The sequence below is a fragment of the Blennius ocellaris genome (assembly GCF_963422515.1).
Source record: "Blennius ocellaris genome assembly, chromosome: 9".
NCBI lineage: Eukaryota > Metazoa > Chordata > Actinopteri > Blenniiformes > Blenniidae > Blennius > Blennius ocellaris.
In genome coordinates this window covers 14,841,094-14,860,757 of record NC_137658.1, presented here as the reverse complement: position 1 = coordinate 14,860,757, position 19,664 = coordinate 14,841,094, and the positions used below count along the sequence as shown (strand labels likewise).

Here is a 19,664-nt window from a genome sequence, read left to right as displayed (position 1 = left end):
CGGTGGTGTGCTTTAGGACCCCCGGTGTGCGGGGATCGTAGCATGTACAGACGTTGCGATACACACTTGCTGAGGGATCCCGCAGTGTGAAACAATGTTGTCTTTATTGAAGTTAAGCTTTGCTTCTCTCGAAACAAATGCGGGTGCTCTGTTTGTGCTCCAGAGATGGGAAGCGCTCTCAGGCTGGCGTGATGGAGGTTACTGCCTCTCCTACGGAGGAAGCTTAACGGCTTTATTTTATTGAGAAGGAGGGCTCCGCGAGTTGGGTATTTAATTATAGAAGGCATTTAAACGTGAACTCTGCAACTTTTACAAGAAATATCTGTCATCTTTCTGACTCTGTCCCGGGGTGCAGCGGAGAGTTATTAGCATTATGTTCAGGAAATGACTTCAGATGGCCTCCACGCCCCTACCCCCCCATCCCATCCTATCTTTAATAAACTTGAATGTGTCTGCAATGCATCCACACACACCTCTAACCTTCATGCACTCAGCTTAAGAAGGAATTGGCTTTTCTATAGTTTCCAGAACAACATACGGTCAATCTCATAATCTATAAAGCCCATGAAAGTTTGCCTTCCTAGTTTATTTTTGATTGACGATAATCAAGATATGACTGGGTTTTTTTTTAAACTGTGGCCTTTTTCCCTCCAGCAAACTGATTGTGATTGAGAGCGCTCAGATCAAGATGCTAAAAAAAACAGCAGCACAAATGCACAGGCTGCCACATAATATGGAGTCACAGTTGAAACAAGAGCAATCAGAGATTTATGGCATTTGCCAAAGCTTGACCTGGACTCAGAAAATACATTTTTATCCAGATCATCAAAAATTCCGACAAAATCCGTGCAGTAGTTTTGACCTAATCTGACTAACAGACATCTGGTTAAATATATGCAGATGATTATATGAAGTCCCTGGTGGGACTAATCAAAGCAAACAAAGAGAAAGCTCTATCAGTCCATCAAGAAGAACCAGCCTTTTGCATTAATAATATAACATTTGTTTTGTGGCTTACTTTTTTGTGTTGCAGCTTATGTTTTTGCACCGTGGCTTTTATTTATTTTTTCTTTCCATTTTTGATTTTGACTAAAGTTTCTGATGTTTTATTCAGTGCATGTCTGTTAAGTAAAGCCCAATGAAAACTGCTGATTAAACACAAGTGCCTCATCTGGTCTGGCCTGCTTTGAATTCCGAGCGCCGCCTCGGTAATCATAAAAATCTGTCATAAACATACTGTTGCTGAAAGCCTATCGAGAGAGATGATTTTATATAGTTTTGACAGTAAAAACTTGCCACATATTATTCCTGCATGTTCCAATTTGGCCTCGATAACACAACAGTTGCTGTATCCTATTTGTGAGCATGTTGTAAATTTCTTTTTTTTGGGGGGATTTTGGGTGATTTTGGTGTTCATTCAGTTGCAGATAACCAGAACAGTATGAAACAAGCTAATTAGCCGCGTACCCTGGGATCACAAAATATGCTACTACCATAGTTAGTCTGGAACAATTTTCCTTTAACTTTGACATCGCAATGCTTTTACGCCACAGATGTCACTGTTGCAGCCTAAACGGTTCTGCGCAGTCGTACGTACCCATGGAGCAGTCGGGTCCCATCCAGTTGGGGTCACAGCTGCACAGGCCGGTGTCTGGTATGAAGGCCCCGTGGCCGTGGCACTGGTCTGGGCACTGAGCCCTGGGCAGCTCGCAGTGCAGCCCTCCCCATCCTGGCTTGCAGTGGCACTCTCCATTCACGCAGATGCCATTGTTGGAGCATGTGGGATCCAGGCAATCCACTGCATTGAGTCAGCGATACACCGACGTTGAAGCAGAAACAAATAAGAGAAAGAGCAAAACACAAGCCGTGAAATATCCTATCAGAGCTAGGATAGGAACAAATTAATTATTCTCTCAGAAAAAGACAAGAGAGACATTTTTATTTTCTTTGTGTATGCTGAAGATAATGAAATATACGAGAAAAAAAAAAACATAACCAGACATATTACTAAAGCAATTAAAGCACACAATAATGAATAACTAAGTATAATTGGGCCAGAGCAGAAAAAGAGTTTCATTCTGAGAGAGCAGTGAGCTTCCCAGACACATCATTTGGTACGTGCGTGTGTATGTGTGTGTGTGTGTATGCATTTATGTGCACGGGCACATGTGCCGATGCATCAGACAGAATCTGACACTGTCAGTCTGCCAGGTTGACAGGCAGCTCGGAGTCCGCGCAGTGAGTGAAAACCAATTTGACAAATTACCTCCTCCCGGCATAGCGCCCACCCACCCGCCCCTCCCTCCTCAGGCCTCATCTCATTGCGCCGTCCCGGTCACTCACACTTTCTCTCCCCTTGTCCTCCGGCGTACGACACACGCACCCCTCCTCCCCTCCCACTCGAGCATGGTTGACCCACGCACACATATTAATAAAAGTGCAGTAACCTCGGCCCTCCATTTCTGTTTGCCAGGCAGAAATGGTGGATCACAGTTATCGATTTTCATGTCGCTGGCACTTCAGGTAAATTGTTTGAGGGACTCTGCTGTGATGAATATCAGATTTGAGACCAGAGGAGAAGGGAAGAAAAAAAATTGGATGAGAAGGAGATGTGGGGGAGAAGAAAAAAAAAGAGAACGGGAGGCGTAGAAGAGGAAAATGCTGACCTTGTTCTCAGGCCCTGTGTTTTGACTCTTTCTGTCACTCCACTGCTTTCTTCCCTTTGTCTTTGGTTCACTCTCTTCATCTTCACCCTTGGCATGCTCCTCACTCTTTTCTCTCTTCTTCTCCGATTCTCTCCTTCTTCATACATATTCACCTCCTGCCATCCTGGCTCCCCCGCCCTCTTACCCATCTTTTATCCTACTCTCCTTTTCTCTCCTGCTTTCTGATGACTGAGAATGTGGTGTGCTGATCCTTCTTAACAAGGATCAATAGAAGCGATTCCAGCCCTTAATAAAATCTCTGATGTGTTTGGCTGCAGTATCATACTTCATCTGTAGAGATATATATGGCAGGAACGGACACTTGCTCAGCGGGAGATTATGCCATGATAAGCTAGTCTTGGTTGAAGTTGGGACGGTGTGTGTTTGCGTGTGTGTGTGTGTGTGTGTGTGTGTGTGTGTGTGTGTGTGTTGGGCAATGCGTGAAATGTGTTTGTCTTGCTTGAAGCGTTCTTTCCAAACAACCACACAGTGACAATGAAAAACAGCTGACGCACAATAAACAATCACACATCCCTGATCCCTTAACGCTATTTGCTCTCACCCTCTGCACAGTTCTGCCCTTTGTAGCCGATGGAGCACACGCAGTTTCCATCTGTGCAAGTGCCGTGGCCGCTGCAGAGGGGGTCTATGCACTGCGTGACTGGGACGTCGCACTCGGGTCCTTTCCAGCCACTGTAGCACACGCAGGAGCCCTTGTCGTATTGGCCGTTGCCGCTGCACAGCACGGGGCAGGCCGCTGAAGGAGGGACGCAGAAAAAGATAGAACCGTTAAACCACGTGGGTGACAATAAAGAATCGTGACGAATGAAAGAGACAATTAGCAGGATTTTTAGAGAATCTTAAAGCTGTGAAGAGCCATGCTGCCCACCCACACGCAACCACCCTCCCTGAGCAGGAGGGTGAATAGAGTGGTTAAGGGGCTGGAGAGTGCCAATGACATGAAGAGTAATTACAGGCGGAGGTAACTAAACTATTCATCAAAGCTGTCTATCCCAGGTGAGCACAGAGCCAGGGAGTCGTTAGCTGGGGGAGCTGCCATTCATCATCAGTCATCTTGTCTCGGCTCCACCTTAGGCCATGCGCCATCTTGCCACTGTTAATCCTCTCTACTCTCTGTATGCAGCCGAAATATGTCCGCTCATGTAATTAGACGGCAGAGATTGACCAAATAGTTTTTTTGTTGTTGTCGATGTTGTTGTTGTCACGCCCCCATCCCTCCCCACCTCCAGTGGATGAAAAACACATTTTCAAACTGTTAATACCTTTGGAGCAGTCCATGCCATGGAATCCTGGGAAGCAGTGGCACACACCAGAATTACACTCTCCGTTTCCATGGCAATTGCGCGGGCACTCTTGCACTGAATCTGTGAAGAAGATGAAGTGAGACAGAGAGAGGGAAAACGAGGGGAGGGGTGAGGGAGTTTGATGGCAAGCATCAAAGCATTCCATTAAATCATTGGCACCGTTCATTCTTTAAGATACTACAAATTGAGTCAAGGCGCTCCGAGTCACACAGTCGCACACATATCAAACGCAAACACCGTCCTCCAAGATCCGACGCCTGCTTTCTGCTGTTTATTCCTCATCGTGTGGGGAGAATGCGTTTTCAAACCAGCCATTTCTCAAGATGGTATCCATCCACCCATGCTCTGCAGGCTTTATGAGAAAACACAAACTCGCCCTGCTTTATGTTCTCGAACCTCTCAGTCTCGTCTGGCACTCCTTTCATTGTTTTGGTTGTCTCCTCCTCGCTGCTGTCTGGCCCTTCCAAGGTCATTAATAGTTCATACAGGTCTGGTGGTTTTGGCACAGTGGGGCAGATCTCACATGGACTCATTGTGCATGTTTCTGCCTGTAAGGAGGCATGACTTCAGCCTCTCGATCCACTCTTTAGTGCCTCTTAACCCACTTACCAGCTCATGGAGAGAAGCAGGGTCGATGCTAATCACAAGTGGGCATTTTGGACCTTTATCCATGTCTTGCTCCTTTTTTTCCAATTTCCACTTTTCTCACACAAAGCATTACTCAGCCTATCTGTGCCGCCTCTCCTTCCAGTGCTTCCCTCTCACTCTGGCCGCGGCCATTTCCCCCAATATCTGAGCCCCTTGTCTCCCTCTTACACTAATGCCACCCTCTTTTTCACTCTCCTCTCCAGCCTCCTCCTCCTCCTCCCATCCTTCACTCCACTTGATTCCATTCTGGCTTTGCCCCTACCATTATGTCTTTCCTCCAGCTCCCCTCCTTTCACTACTCACTTTCTGGCCCTGCCGCCTCTGCCTCTTCATCTCTCCACCACTCCTGCTGCTGAAAGCTCTACCCCACGATATTGATGGTGAAGGATTCTTTCACTCTGCTTGACTCTTTCTATTCATCCCCCTCTTGTTCTCATACTTGTGGCTGTAGCACAAGTGAAATCTTTTTAGGCTGCTGTTTTCAAGTTCCTAAAATTTCCTGCCTTTACAGTGCTGCGGTGCTGATTTATGGATAAGTTCTGGTGTAGTAACTGTTCAGAAGATGATTCATCCTCTTCATACATGAACACACATAACGAGAGTGCTTTGATTAAAAAAAATCATTCATTTTTATGCTTGCTGCATAATGGTTTATCCAACTACATTTTAGCAGACTCAAATCAAACTCTCTGAGCAGTCCTTCCTACTTGACAATGCTTCTGTGGTTGTATGATTATTGGAAACATTGTGTACACACTACCCGCAAGTGCCTTTACACGTTGTGAATGTGTAAAGTCTTTGAAACTCGATAGACCAAAATAATGCATAACTGATAGCATACGTTTCAGTTTCTGGTAAACGCTGGTGCTTGATTTAAATTCGCTCGACCCGCACAGCCACCCCTCCGCCCACAGCTACCCGCAGTGGCAAATGCTGACTCTGTCTCACCCATGACATTTGTGCTGAAGGAAACGGCCTCCCTCTCCCGGCCGTCGTTGTAGAAGGCCAAGTGCCAGGCACCGGCGTCCAGGTACTGGACAAACACCGCCTCATTGAGGACCACAGTTTGGATGCTCCTCCTCTCCCGCGGAGACTCCACCACACTCCACTTCTCCTTCCCGTCGAGGCGCTCCATATAGTCATACTGCAGGGGAAGAAAGGTGTGAGGGGAAAATTCAGTGGAAGGGACAATGTGAGAATGAAATCTATGATTCCGGTATGAAGTGCTGCGGTGGTACTTTTGCGGCTTTGGAAAGTGACCCCCTCGCTGTATATACAGGAAGTTTAAAGCAAAGGCTTGGGGGGGTTTGGGGGGGGGGGTTTGCAGTAAGTGTGGCTTGGAATTGCCAGAGAAGCATGAAGAATGCAACACAGAGCTCCTTGTGGGCTGTCATTCTCTTTGGGCTGTTTTCACCGGAGCACAGCAGCCACCCGCTGCACACTCTATCCCAGCTTGAGTCAGGTCAGGCTGTGAAACTGTTATCTGGATGCAATTATCCCTTCCTACAAATCGAATCCATTGTTAATTGAGGAGTTTCTAATTAATACGGGGCAGTAAAAGTTACATTACTGTGAAATTTAATTAAGTGTAAATCTTAGTCTAAATTAGTTTTTTCAAACAACTATAATAATGAATCACAAATGAATTTGATCATGTCCTATGAAACAAGCAGCAAGTCCCTTTTTGAAAATGTATTTGCCATTATGGTTGATGAATAAAGAGACCGTTTCTTTATTATCAAGCTTTCAATGTGAATAAAGTGATAATTCTGTGAGGAGCTCCATCAGCCCAAAAGCTGTTTAATCAAGACCAGACCTGGACATTGTTATTGCCTACCAGCCGACCGGACGTCAAGGAGTCATAATGAATCAAATACAATTTTGTATATATGATGCATTTAATACAACTTCCTTGCTTTTACTTTGAAGTGTCTGCTTTATCTTTCTTCCTTGACTTGTGGAGCTCAAAATTCTTATTCTGTAAAATTGTGGGCTCATAGTATAAAAAGGAGATGAATTCAGGATATGGAGTTTTTACAGAGACAACTATGTCCGTGTTTACTAGACTGAAAGGTAAAGCCGTGTGCTGTGTTTGATCGGATCACTGTGTTTGAGGATTAAAACTGAATCGCCATTACCAAATAAAACATACTGTGAAGTTCAAGACTGAATGGGATCAGCAGCTTATCTAAATCATGCAATAAATTGCTTTCTCTTGTGAGACGTTGTTCTAATGAGTAGAAATGTATGGTCCCAGTCTTTCATGTCGATTTTTTTTTTTTTTTTTTTACCTGTGCATGAGAGGGAGGCAGCCCCTTACGAATGTACACTCCGAATAGGGCATCCTTGCCGAGAGAAATGTTGAACTTGAGGAATTGGGGTTGACCGAGATGAAGCAGGGACCTCCAAAACACCCCAGGAGGGACTTCCTGGGTCACCCGCCTCCCGACTTCGATGCTGCCCGTGTCTATGCTGGTGTTTCGGCCAGCCCACGGACCTGGAGCGAGGGGAAAAGAAACTGCATAATCTGTGATTACATGCATTGATTGGGAGAGTCAATAGTTAATCATCACAGTTTACTGAAAATAATCTGCCATAAAAATGCATGACCATTGAATAGCGGAGGCTGTGGACCATTAGCTCTGCAAACTGTGTGTTCAGAGTTTATGTCGAAATGAGTGTTGTTACACGCGATGGTGGGATGCAAAATATTGCCTTTGTATCAAAGCCTGTAAGACTGTTGACTCTGTTGTCTGGGCTGAAATGATAGAGGGCTGATAGAACTGCAGCGCAGATTTCCAGGCAGACAGGCATGCCCACAGAAATACACAACATCCTGCAATCAGGTCAGCCATCTAACAGCAGTGTGTTGAGGCCCAGACACAAAAAGACTGAGTGCGAGATGGTGGTGTGTGTGTGTTTGTGTGTGCAAAAAAAAAGAAGAGAAAAGATATATAGAAAATAAAAGTAACAATGAGAAGAACAACAGCAGCATCTGGCCTAGACAGCGAGGGAACACAACACAACAGTCCTCTCATTAATACAGAATACAGACACGGAGCAGCAGCCCACACGTACCTATAGTACACGGGGTGTGAGTTACAGAGCCAGATCGAGCGAGGGAAAGAAGAATAGATAGAAAACCGCATGGGGGCCTTAAAGGAGGGGGGTGGGGGTGAGTGAGGGGAGTTTCACCTCGCCGCCGACTGAAATGATAAAACCCGGGCTCCGTACAGCACAGAGAAGTGGTTAAACAGCTCATACGGATAGCACAGCTTGTACTGCGTCAGGAAATATCTAAATATTTTAGTTTTGTGATCCTGTTTCATGGGCCAAGTTTTCTATTGGACGGCTTTAGGGTTTTATTGAGGTGGTGCAGCGTTTCAAAGCCATGAACGGATGACCACTGCTGTATTTTCACGTATAAACAATGTGCTGACATGTCCTTCAAAACTTTCTGACCTTTTCTACACTGCATGTGGAATGCTATATAATGCCAATTTCTTCCCAGACAAGACATAACTCTTTAAAAATAGCTGGAGAAAAAAAAAAAAAAGAAGAAGAAGATTTAGTTTCGGAGTAAATAATGATTTGCTGAGGACTATTTACTGCTGTGGATTAATACAAATTTGGTATGCCAATTTGTATTCATTGCGCAAGGATAGTATAAGGATTGCAGAGCTGAGTTAAATTAAACTATAGTGTCGCTACTCAACTGGTGACCTATTCAGCGTGTCCCCTGCCTGTTGCCCAGTGGTAGCTGGGATCGGCTCCTGCAACCCTCCTGCATATGGTGAGACTCCAGATGATGGATTTATAGATGATTGTTGCACCTCATTATAGTGAGGAAACATATTACTGTGTGCACAGCGTGGTACATAAATGCACTCTATAGCAGAGAGGAACCAGTCATATCAGGCTGTGGCTGTGCAAACAATTCTTGTTAGGATCTATTTATTGTTGATTTTAGTCTTTCGTGGGATTCGTTGCTAGAAGGAATAACACGGAGTGTAGCCATCCTTATCCCTTCAATTTTTTTTAACATGTAAAATGCTTGCTGCTGCTGGCTTTATCTCAAAGTAGGGGTGGGGGTGGAGGTGGGTGTAGGGGGGGTTCGAGTGTGTGCTGTCGTTCATACCTCTGCCTCCAGAGGGCAGTGTGGCCACATCACTGTTGACAGGCAGACCAGCTCCCAGTCCGTTGTTTAATACGGGGCCATCGGAGGGCTTCAGCTGCCACGTCAAACCCAGCAAGTTGATCGCTGAGCACAAAGAGAGGGAGAGAGGATGCGGAGAGGGTTGGATGAGAGGTGGGGGACATGCGACTTGAATGGTGGATTGTCTAAAAGTGAAAGAAAGGAGCTGCAAGCTCATCGAGCCACAGAAATACAAGAGACCAACCCTCTTAAGTCTGATCTGTCATTTATACCTAAAATTTTTACCTTTATGCTTGCGGTATATCAATCAAACAGCAGTGTTATCAAAGTGGCAGGTAACTGTACCCACAAAAAAGGGCAAGCCAAGTCTGGCAAAACATAAAATTAAACAACGACAAAAATCCTGATTTCCTCTTGTTTTCTTTACCTCAACCTCTCATAGCCGTCGGCAAGCGTGACAGCGTCTCCTGCTTTTATTTGGAAGCCTTTACACCATCTCACAGAGAGCAAGTGACAGATTGCTCTCTGAAGAGAATGCTCTATGACTCTCCCTTCCCTTCCCTCTCTTTTGTCCTCTGTTGTGTTATTGTGGGCTGGTGGTAGAAGACTGCTCGAGTGTGTTCACTCCTCACTTTGTCAGCTCTTTACTCTCCCCATGTCTCCTCACTCCTTAGCCTGCTGCCAAGCTAGACCCTGTCCCTAAACAAAAAAACCCTCAATAGATGTCTGTTCCCTGACTGTATTTGTGAAAGCGCCATGCAGTTCAGTGCTGTCTTTGGTGACAGGTATGTTTGTTTGCTATAAATGCGGATTTTGATCTCCGTAATGCTTTTGAACAATCTCGAGGACGGCCTCAAAAGACAAAAGATACATCTCTTCAGCTCATGTTTGCATGTTAATGTTAATGTCTTTGTAATGGATGAACGCACTTGGAGGATATGTATATATATATATATACGGATGCTGTAATGTGGGCTTTGTTGATGCACACAGCTGGGATGCATTATGTAGGTGTTATTGCACACCTCTCAGCATCGGCCTACTCCCCACCAGCAGAGCTCTGCAACTGCATGTGAAGCCTGGGAATCAATTTCCTTCTTGTCGAATTCTATCTCCCCTCGCCCGGGGTTCACACGCTGTGGCACAGGTGTAAAAGTTGCAGGAGAAGGGGCCGCGGCTTGAGGATTTGCTGTCGGGGCAGACTCATTTTCACCCCTGATGTCCCATCTCTCCCCCCAGCTTTTTGTTTCTGCCTTTTTATGTTTCTCCTCTTTCTCGCCTCCCTCACTCCTGGTCAAAGGAAAGCGCTGACACCTTGGCTGCTGCCTGGCCTCCACTGTCAGCTCTTTTTTTTTTTTTATTTTACATGGGGGGGGGGGGGGTATAGAAAACAGGCGATAGAGAGAGAGGACGAGCACCCTCCCCCCCATCTCATCTCTCTTATATCCAAGCCTTGCCCGCTACCCTTTCATTGCTCTGACCTTCATTCCTCTCCTTATTTTCTTTTTAATTCCCCCTTTTCTTCCCCTTCTTTTCTTCTTATCTTTTGTCTGTCCTTCCTTGTAGATAACGCAGACATGCATCCACGCACACATGCAGGCACGCACACACCGCAGAGATGGTATCACAAGGAGCAGTCGATAGAAAGATTGTCTATTGAATCAGCTGGCGACAGTAAGCAATTGTGGGTCTATTGTGACGGCGTGCTCAATCTAGGTCATCCCCGCGACTGGATCAGACAGCCCTATGGTTAGCTTTTGTATGTTGTATGTGTGTGTGTGTGCATTTCTGCTCATTGTGTCAGCATGCAGACAAGGGTCGCTGTGCATGATGTGTGTGTCCCCCAACTATTTGTTTCCCCTTTTCTCCGTCTGCCTTGTGATTTGTGAAGGTGGCTGCCTGAAGTTGACCAATAGATGGCACACTTGCTCCTTTGTGACGAGACCACCAAAGCCAACACTTTGTCAACAGGTTTCTTTGCAGGAAGACACACAGAGCAGGAAAGACAAAGAGAGACACTTGTTATGATTCCTTTTACAAGCACCATTCCTCATTTTAACAACACTTCTAACTTTGTTAGGGTGTAATTTTACCAAAAATGAAACTGCTGAAATTGATGTATTTAGCTTTGTGTTGCCATAATTTTAAGCATTTTCTTTTCTGATCATAATTGCATAATTATTGTTTTCAAGTTGCTTTGGAAGACTTTATTAAATGCTGTGTCAATAAAGCCTATCTGAATTGAATTCAACAGATACGCGCAGAGAACAAGAGCGATACTCAGACTTGGGCTGCGTTTGTTTCTTCTCACTCATGTTCATTTTGATAGACGCACGCGCAATATCACGCGCTTACACGCGAAAAAGATCACACAAAAGCAGGTTTAACAAGCAAATGCGTCAGATTAAAAATAGATCAGTTGCTTCATGAGGCTTTTTTTATGTAATCACAATGCATAATTCAAAGAGGCAAAGTGCTTGCCAGTATCACCAGCAAACGACAGCTTCTGAAAACACAGTGACACATGTGATCCTGTGACAAAAAGGAGGTTTGGGTTGGGATGATGGACGGAGGGACTCGCGAGATGAAAAGGAAAGAGGTGGTGGACCGGCTCGGAGCGGGGGCAGCGGTCAGGGGCTCTCGGAGAAATTGTGCCAAACCATGAAGAGAAGAGCAGAGGAGAGGGGAACAGAGAGAATACTGGAGGACGGTGAGAACTGAGAGAATATTAAAGAAGAGATGAATGCCCCTGAGGAAAAAAAAAAAAGAGAAGAGAAACAGGCTGCAGATGATGTTACAGAGAAGGAGGGAAGTGGTGGATGAGGGCCCCCATGGACGAAATGAGGAGAAGAGAAGAAGAAGTTGAGAAGGAAGATTTAAGGGATGAGTGGCCTTGAATTCATTGACTGGTTGGGTGAGAGAGAAAGAAAAGATGGTTGTGACTCATTTTCTGACAGTAAGTGGTTCCCAACACAGGCAATTGGACAGAAATACAATGCACATGTGCGTGTTGTGGGAAATATTTATACGTCTCAGAGTTAAAGGCTGTAAATGGATTTCTGCATGAGATGAAAAATAAGAGCAAGCAGGGCAAAGATGGAGAAAGGTGACTTTGTGACAGGCTATGCACCGAGTGTCCCCTGACTGGAAAATATTGTATCATCATCATTCTGTTCTCTGGAACATGCTCCAAGTGTTCAGACTCTCTCCCTCGCCCGCGCTTCCCTCCTCTCCGTTCCTTCGTCTCTCGCCCATTTCTGTCTCAACTCAACCTTGTCATTGCCTATTTAAACAGCAGCATCTCCCACTGAACCAATTGTGATGCTCCTAATTGCTCCAAAGGCGGAGAATGGCCTCTTGCATGTTTTTGTATGTAATCTCTCGTAATGTAACTAAAATTACACAAAGAGCACAAGCATAAGAGCACACACACATACACACACCCTCGCGCGCTCACTCACACACACGCATCAGCAACACACTTTCATGTGCCTTTTCCCCTAGCCGTCCTGATAAACGCATATTAACTGTTCTAATTCACCACTAAATTAACAACTCTGACCTCAATTAGGGCAGTAATTGTAGCTGAGACTAGCCCCCCCCCCATCCTCAACCTGGCTTTTAATTGGTTTAGGAAGCCTTTTCTTTGCCTCACTACCTTCCCCTATCTCCCCCATCTCTAAGGCCTTCACTTAGCGAACCGGTAGACAGTTTGTTTCCCAAAACAAACACATGCTCACAAAAAAGCAGCCACCTGAGAAACAGTGCCTCGGCTCCCTGTTTCTGAGCGACTCGCACTCGTTTCTCGATCTCCGCATGCAGGGCTGCCATGCTAATATTGGAGAGACTGAGGAAAAGAAGGCTGCCTCGGGTTCTCCATACTCAGATCGTTTGGGATATTTTGCAGAACTTGCCGCACAATATCCACTTATGCAGTCTATAAATAAGACACCCTCCTCTCTCGGCTAAGTTTTGAAGGTGCTGCTCACTGAGATCATTTAGAGTCTCAGACAGAGGGACGGGGGCGGCGGTTGGCTGCTGCCCTTGGGGGTCATATGCACTGAGAGAGACAATTTGTCTGCTTTCCGAGAGTGTGTGTGTGTGTGTGTGTGTGTGTGTGTGTGTGTGTGTGTGTGTGTGTGTGTGTGTGTGTGTGTGTGTGTGTGTGTGTGTGTGTGTGTGTGTGTGTGTGTGTGTGTGTCTATCTGCGTATATGCATGCAGAAAATTGCATGGTATTAACAACAAGCGCGCACGTACACTGCAACCCCCGGTGGGACCTCCTCACTCAGCTGATGCAACTGAACTGTAATTGACTGCAACACAAAAGGTTATATGAGTTGCTCGCTGCTCCTACCTGCGAGAATCCCGTCTGGTGGGGAAAAGTCACTCAATCACACAGCCAAAATGGTTTCCGCCCTGGCACTGAAATATTGAGACGCAAGACGCACATGTGCGTGCGTGTGAGTGTGAGTGTATGTGATTGCATGCACGCATGCGTGCTCGTGTGAATGTGTGTGATTGGCTAAATGAAAAGAGATGTGAATCTGAGTGATGTCCTCCTTTCTGAATCCTCATTTCCTCCTCAGATATCTCTACCCTGACCCCCTTCCCCTCCCTTTCCTCCCCACCACATCAACCCACTCTGCCTCGTCTCTCATCCCTTCCCACCTCGGTCCTCTCCCTCTCATCGATCTGTATTAGAAACAGGATATGAGGAACTATGCTATCTTATCACAGATCAGAGAGAACGGGAGAGAATGAGTGTGGGACGAAAAAAGACGGAGACAAGAGTACGTTCTGAAGGCCAAGAGACTGAAAGAAAACGAGATGCAGTGAGAGAGAGAGAGAGAGAGAGAGAGAGAATAAACAGAGAGGACAGTGATTTCTTTCACGTTGCCTCCATCCATCTCCTGTTTCAAACACACGACCAGTGAAGCACCGTGGGCCTAATTGGACTAACGATTGGGGCCAGATAAGGCTCGTACTAATGAATAAATGAATGAGGAAATAAATGAATGAAATGAGCCCATGCACACTAATGCAGGCGAAATGAGCACCACTCAGCAATGACATCGGTGATGCTGCAAATCCTGGATTTATGCGCACATCAAAGAAGGGAATATCAGTCTCACTGGGGCGCAAAGAGAGACTCCGGGTAGACGAACACAAAGTCAAAGTAGTAACATCGATGTTGCGTCTTAAACAACTGCACAAGCTGCTTTGTATTACCTGACCGGTGCAGGTGACCCATTTATCCCCCTGGTGCAGATGGTTCAGCACCGTGCGCCTGATCCTGGCCATGCCCTGCGCCTTTCTTCCTGGACTGGCAGCGTGTGGTAAGATCCTAACCTTTATCAGTGCGACAGGCCCTGCTGCTGCGGACACACGCTCCGCGTCTGATCCTTATGCCCAGGTTTCTGCATGCACCATATGCCCAACCGTGCCACCACACACACACACACACACACACACACACACACACACACACACACACACACACACACACACACACACACACACACACACACACACACACACACACACACACACACACACACACACACACACACACACACACACACACACACACACACACACACACACACACACACACACACACACACTCTCTGAATGTATACACAAAGAAACTAACACTGGCATGAGTGACACATCCTGACCTCTAGCTGTTCAACCTTGGATCAGCAGAAGGGAAGCCACATGCAATGTGAGAGGGGACTTTGGGGTCGAGGAGCGGGCTTTGGAAAGCAGCCACTTCGTGGGGCTGCAGGTTCAACACTAGTCTGCAGGTGACATATTCAAGATATTTGTGTTGTTACTCTTTGTAAAGGGAGATCAAATGAACAAACATATTGGCTGGGAAAAAAAAAGTTTTTTTTCTAACACTACAATCCTGTATTATGAAAGTTCTCTGAAAGAGAATAGAAAAGTGTAGAAAAAAATTGTAGATTTTTGTTCAATGCTTTCTTAAAAAGAAAAGAATCTGAAATAATAAATGGTTTTAATTCTCATTGTTTCGAGAAGAAATGTTTAGATTGAAGATTTAGAGAGCAGACATAAAAAAAATAATAAACTTGTAATTAGCAGATATTGAATTTGCATTTGGGGTTGTAAAATAATACCTGAAAGTTTTGGTGATGATTTATAAGAAAAAGAAATAACAGTACTCACCTTCCTTTTCAGAAACTTGTCAATTTACATGTGATTGTTCCATCTTTATTCACTTTCTTAATTATTTAACTCTGCACCGATCTTGTGCACTTGCCAGGTGGGCATCAGATAACACAAAGTTTGAAACTAATCCCAATGGAGTTCAATTTTGATAAGAAACATAAAACTCTTCTTGTACTTTTTATACTTGAAATGCTTTTTAATCAGAAAACAGTCTGATGGTACTGCATGCTTGTATCACTTCCTTTTCACATTATTACATAAGAGAGCAGCGATATGAATACACTGCAGCGAGAATCCTAGAACCCGGAATAATGGGCAATAAGCGATTGTGATCAGTCTGGAACAGCAAGAGAGCAGTGATGGATGGAAAGTGGCCGGCTGAGAGGCATGAAGGTCACGCTCGATGACAGTGCACGACTGTGTGTGTGTGTGTGGGACTGTTTAATCAACAGACAAGGGAGCTGAGAGTAAGACTAAAAATAGTGTGTGTGTTTGTGTGTGTGCGTGTGCGTGCGTGCGTGCATGTGTGTGTGTGTGTGTGTGTGTGTGTTTATGGTCATTCATCAGTGATGACAATACCATGTGGAGTGTGCCACAGCTCCTGACAAATCCGGCAGTCACACACACGCACACACATTCACACCAAACTCCTGCAAAGGTGACACAAGTGCCCGCTAGCAAGTCTGGCTCATTGCAGTCAAGGGCACACCTTTGTGTGTAGGTGTGTGTGTGTGTGTGTGTGTGTGTGTGAGATCATCACTCCACCTGAATGCAACTAGTTTGACATGTCCTCGATCTTTCATCCATCAAACCTGCTTCCCTTGTTTGTTTGTTTTTTTCCCAGCCACAATGCATCTCCTTCTCTTTTCCTCTCTCTGTTTTGTCCTCTTCCATACATTTTCTGTCCTCTGAGGCTTGCATTCGTCTTCCCGCTTTATCTTTTTTCCAAGCTTCTATAGTCATCGGCTGCGTTCCGTGTCCTCCGCGGCCTCTGCCTGTCCTCCCGTCTCCCTGTCACACTCCCTCTGCTCTCTGCTTGCTGTGATCAATTAGGAGACATTAGTCCCACAGATATTCCAGGTGACAGAACCCTCAGGAGGCCACGCTCCCCTTCATCTCTCCTCATTCTGCCTCCCCTCGGCGTCTCCTCTCCACACCTGGCTGTCTTGTCACGCCTGTTCTTCCTCCCCGTCATTTCAGCAAACAAACAAAAAAAGAAAAGGAAAAAAAAAAGCTGCTTCCCCTCTTCACCAGTCTCACGCTCTTATAGCGCCGACAGTGACATATCAGCCTCTACTTTCCATTTTCCTCTGTCTCTCCAGTGATCTAGCGTCCTTTTCCTCTTCCCCCTTTATGTTCCCCTCTGCCCTCCACGCACCAAGTCTATTCCATCCTCTTCTCTTTTTCCCCTCCTCTATCTCGCTCTCTCCAGGTTGCCATTCACATTGATGGACCTGTATGCCAACCGTTCACCTGTATCCTAGCAACCACCTCTCCTTTGGCTCCGGTGCTCCATGCGGAGCAAGCAAACAAGACGCTGGGGGAATGAAGAACAAGCACTCTCGTTTATCCTCCTCCTTCCATCCGCTCAGTCATTCCTTCACACGTAAAGAGAAGGCCATACTCCGCTGGAGTTTGGAGCAAAGCACTTTAACCGAAAATGCAACCGGCTGTCCTCACTTACAAATAAACTCTCTCCAACTTGTGCAAACACAAATACAGAATACAGGGATGCTCGGCCTCAAAGCTGCTCATTCTTTTTCCCCCATTTTCCTCAATCTGCGTATGTTTATCTTTTTGCCATGGCTCAATTCTAATGGTGGGAAAATAGTGAAAAGGCTTCAAAGAGAGATTGTCAGCCGTGCACCTGAAGCACGCTCAGGTCTGCATTAATAAAAGTTTCTCAGTATGTATATACATATATGTGTGTGCTTCTTGAAGATTGTCGAGCAATCACGGAAGCTTTATTTATGGAGTTGGGGAAAAAAAAGAGCATTTCAAGGCCAGAAGTAAAGCCGCACAATGGGATGCACACATTTCGCGTGTGCACATTTTATATAGGCTTGTTCGAGTAGGAACCCTCGCACACATACAGAAAGAAAAGTGCTGTTCAGGCACATGTGTCCTGCTGTAATTTATGAGTGGGCTCCTGGGTGGATGCCTCAGAGGGGTCCTCTTCACGCTGCATGGCTCTGGGTGCTCTGCTCGATCCCCCCAGTGAGAGTTGGGCCCATACGTGCACACACTCGTACACACACGCGCGCACGCACACAAAAGGTACTACAAAATCCCCCCTATGAGTAGTGAACCTGCTGCACGATTAACGCTACAAAAAGCTGGGTAAACACAAGGGTTTCAGGCTTGGCAGCACCGCTACAGCTCTGTTCAGCACAGACAAAACACCAGAGCAAAACTTCTCCTTACCACAGTCGAAAATGGGCCCCACAGTTAGCAAAAGTAATAATAACAATAAAGCATCGTTCCAGCCTTGTTTCTGCTTATTGAATTATAGCCAGTTGGACGGTTAAGTTTGGTGGTAAAGCAAACACGTTTATCATTTAATAAAACTGCAAATCTACAGAAGTGGAGTTTAAAGAGAAGCTTAATACAAAGCCGCGCACTGCACTCGCTTGCTCGCTCGCATTCAGTCACTCATTGAATTCCATTAAAAACAACAACAATTTACAGTGGATCCACACTGCTCTTGGACAGTGTGCCTACCATCACGCTCGTGCTACAAACACATTGAAATTTAAAGCAGTAAGGCTTAACAAGCTAATAGTACCAATTACTAAGACAGACAGGCATGGTTGTTAACAAATTGTACCGTCTGGAAAGTACCCAAATGCTGCCCTGACACTAAGATAGTGGTAAAAAAAAAAGAAGAAAAAAAGCTTAGGAAGCAATTAGTCTAAACAGACAGGTTTTGCATTGTATTTCTAATTACATTTTAATTTAACAATTATATGTTGTGATAAAAACAAATGTCACACCCAAGAAAGAAAAATGAAGCAACTAAAGCCTGATGTTCTGGTTGTTTCTATGCATTAAGGCACCTCCTATCTTTAATTATCTACATGCAGGTGTGTTGCAGTTTGTGCTCGTTGTGGCCTCGCCTCCTCTCCCCTGCTCCTGGTTCGTAGCTCCATATGGGGCTGTCCAGTGCAGTGTGGCCACACAGGGATCATGAGAGGATGGATCTGTCTGTGCGCCCCAGGCAAAAGGCCTTGATCTGGTATGGAGGACACACACACACACACACACACACACACACACACACACACACACACACACACACACACACACACACACACACACACACACACACACACACACACACACACACACACACACACACACACACACACACACACACACCACTCTCAAGGGCACTCCGTCGTGTCAGAAAAATCATGCAAACAACACGCACACAAACACTGTAGGTGCACAAATCTGACCACACAAGGTGCAGGTGAGCAGTCAGCAGGGCTGCGTACTAACTCGTGTTGGATGTGTGGATGTCAATGTACAAGTAAAAAAATATATAGAATGATAGATAGATGGATAAATAATGTACAATCATATTAATAATGTATGCAGAGGTGATGAGGGGGTTGTTTCTTTCTGCTGATGCCACTGTTTCCTAAGATGCCCCCATCTGTTGAGTCCTGTCTCTGGGGTAAGAGGCCAATCAGGGGCTCAGTGGCACATCTGCCACACACACACACACACACACACACACACACACACACACACACACACACACACACACACACACACACACACACACACACACACACACACACACACACACACACACACACACACACACACACACACACACACACACACTTACATTTTGACACGTTCTCATCACCCTCCTCTTTACATTGTGACTCTCTCTCTCGCTCGCCTACTCTCTCTCTGTCTGTCTCACAGACACACTGATATACATTTTCTTGACCAGCGAATAAGGTCAAGGAGGAATAAAATTCATGCCCACACACACACTCCCACGTACTTTAAGCGACGCTTTCGCTCCCCTCCCACACCTCCGCCCGTAGACAGCCATCACAATTTCCTCCCGATGTGCTCTGTAAGTGCTCTCCTCTGAGTATGTGCCATTCCTTTAAGTATGGCTATCGCACATTGGCTTCAGATCAGTAATGAAAAGAAAAACAAAACAACAACATTCACTTTCCTGTTAGGATTTCTACTTTGACTGATACCTTTGCGCAGAAGCAGCCTCAGTATGCGGTAGTTTATGTGTCTTCCTGCGTGTCTGAATGGCTGTTTACCGATGCCGAGTGGAGGCCAAGGCTCCTGCTGAGGCTGATTTTGACAGTGCAGCACAAGACTACAGTGACAAAGCTCACGCCTTCTGAATCCGCTTTGTGTTTATAGCAGGCCCGTTATCTTGACACTTCTCCGATGCGATGTGGGATGAATAAAAAGTAGCGACGTTCCTGCATCGTGGGTCAGCGCAAAACAAACAGGACAACTAACCTGAAATAAAAGAGGTGTTTATGTTTGACCAAGCCTGTCTTTGTCTAGAACAAGCCTTTTTTTTGGGTTATTTTTCCTGGAGATCCCTGCGATTGCTGCATTAAAAGACTATGGACGCCCCCTCTTTAAA

The 19,664-nt window shown here is 45.6% G+C and overlaps 1 protein-coding gene across 1 annotated transcript in view; it reads right to left on the bottom strand.

Annotated features, from left to right (window-relative positions):
- tenm2a (teneurin transmembrane protein 2a) overlaps positions 1 to 19,664 on the bottom strand; it is a gene marked incomplete at its 5' end in the record, with an annotated part of 179,522 nt that overhangs the window by 28,786 nt on the left and 131,072 nt on the right. Inside the window, 6 exons of the mRNA XM_080502497.1 lie at positions 1,598 to 1,798; positions 3,268 to 3,462; positions 3,989 to 4,090; positions 5,627 to 5,822; positions 6,970 to 7,175; positions 8,817 to 8,939. Coding sequence (XP_080358623.1) covers positions 1,598 to 1,798; positions 3,268 to 3,462; positions 3,989 to 4,090; positions 5,627 to 5,822; positions 6,970 to 7,175; positions 8,817 to 8,939 — 1,023 coding nt within the window. The remainder of the gene's footprint in view (positions 1 to 1,597; positions 1,799 to 3,267; positions 3,463 to 3,988; positions 4,091 to 5,626; positions 5,823 to 6,969; positions 7,176 to 8,816; positions 8,940 to 19,664) is intronic.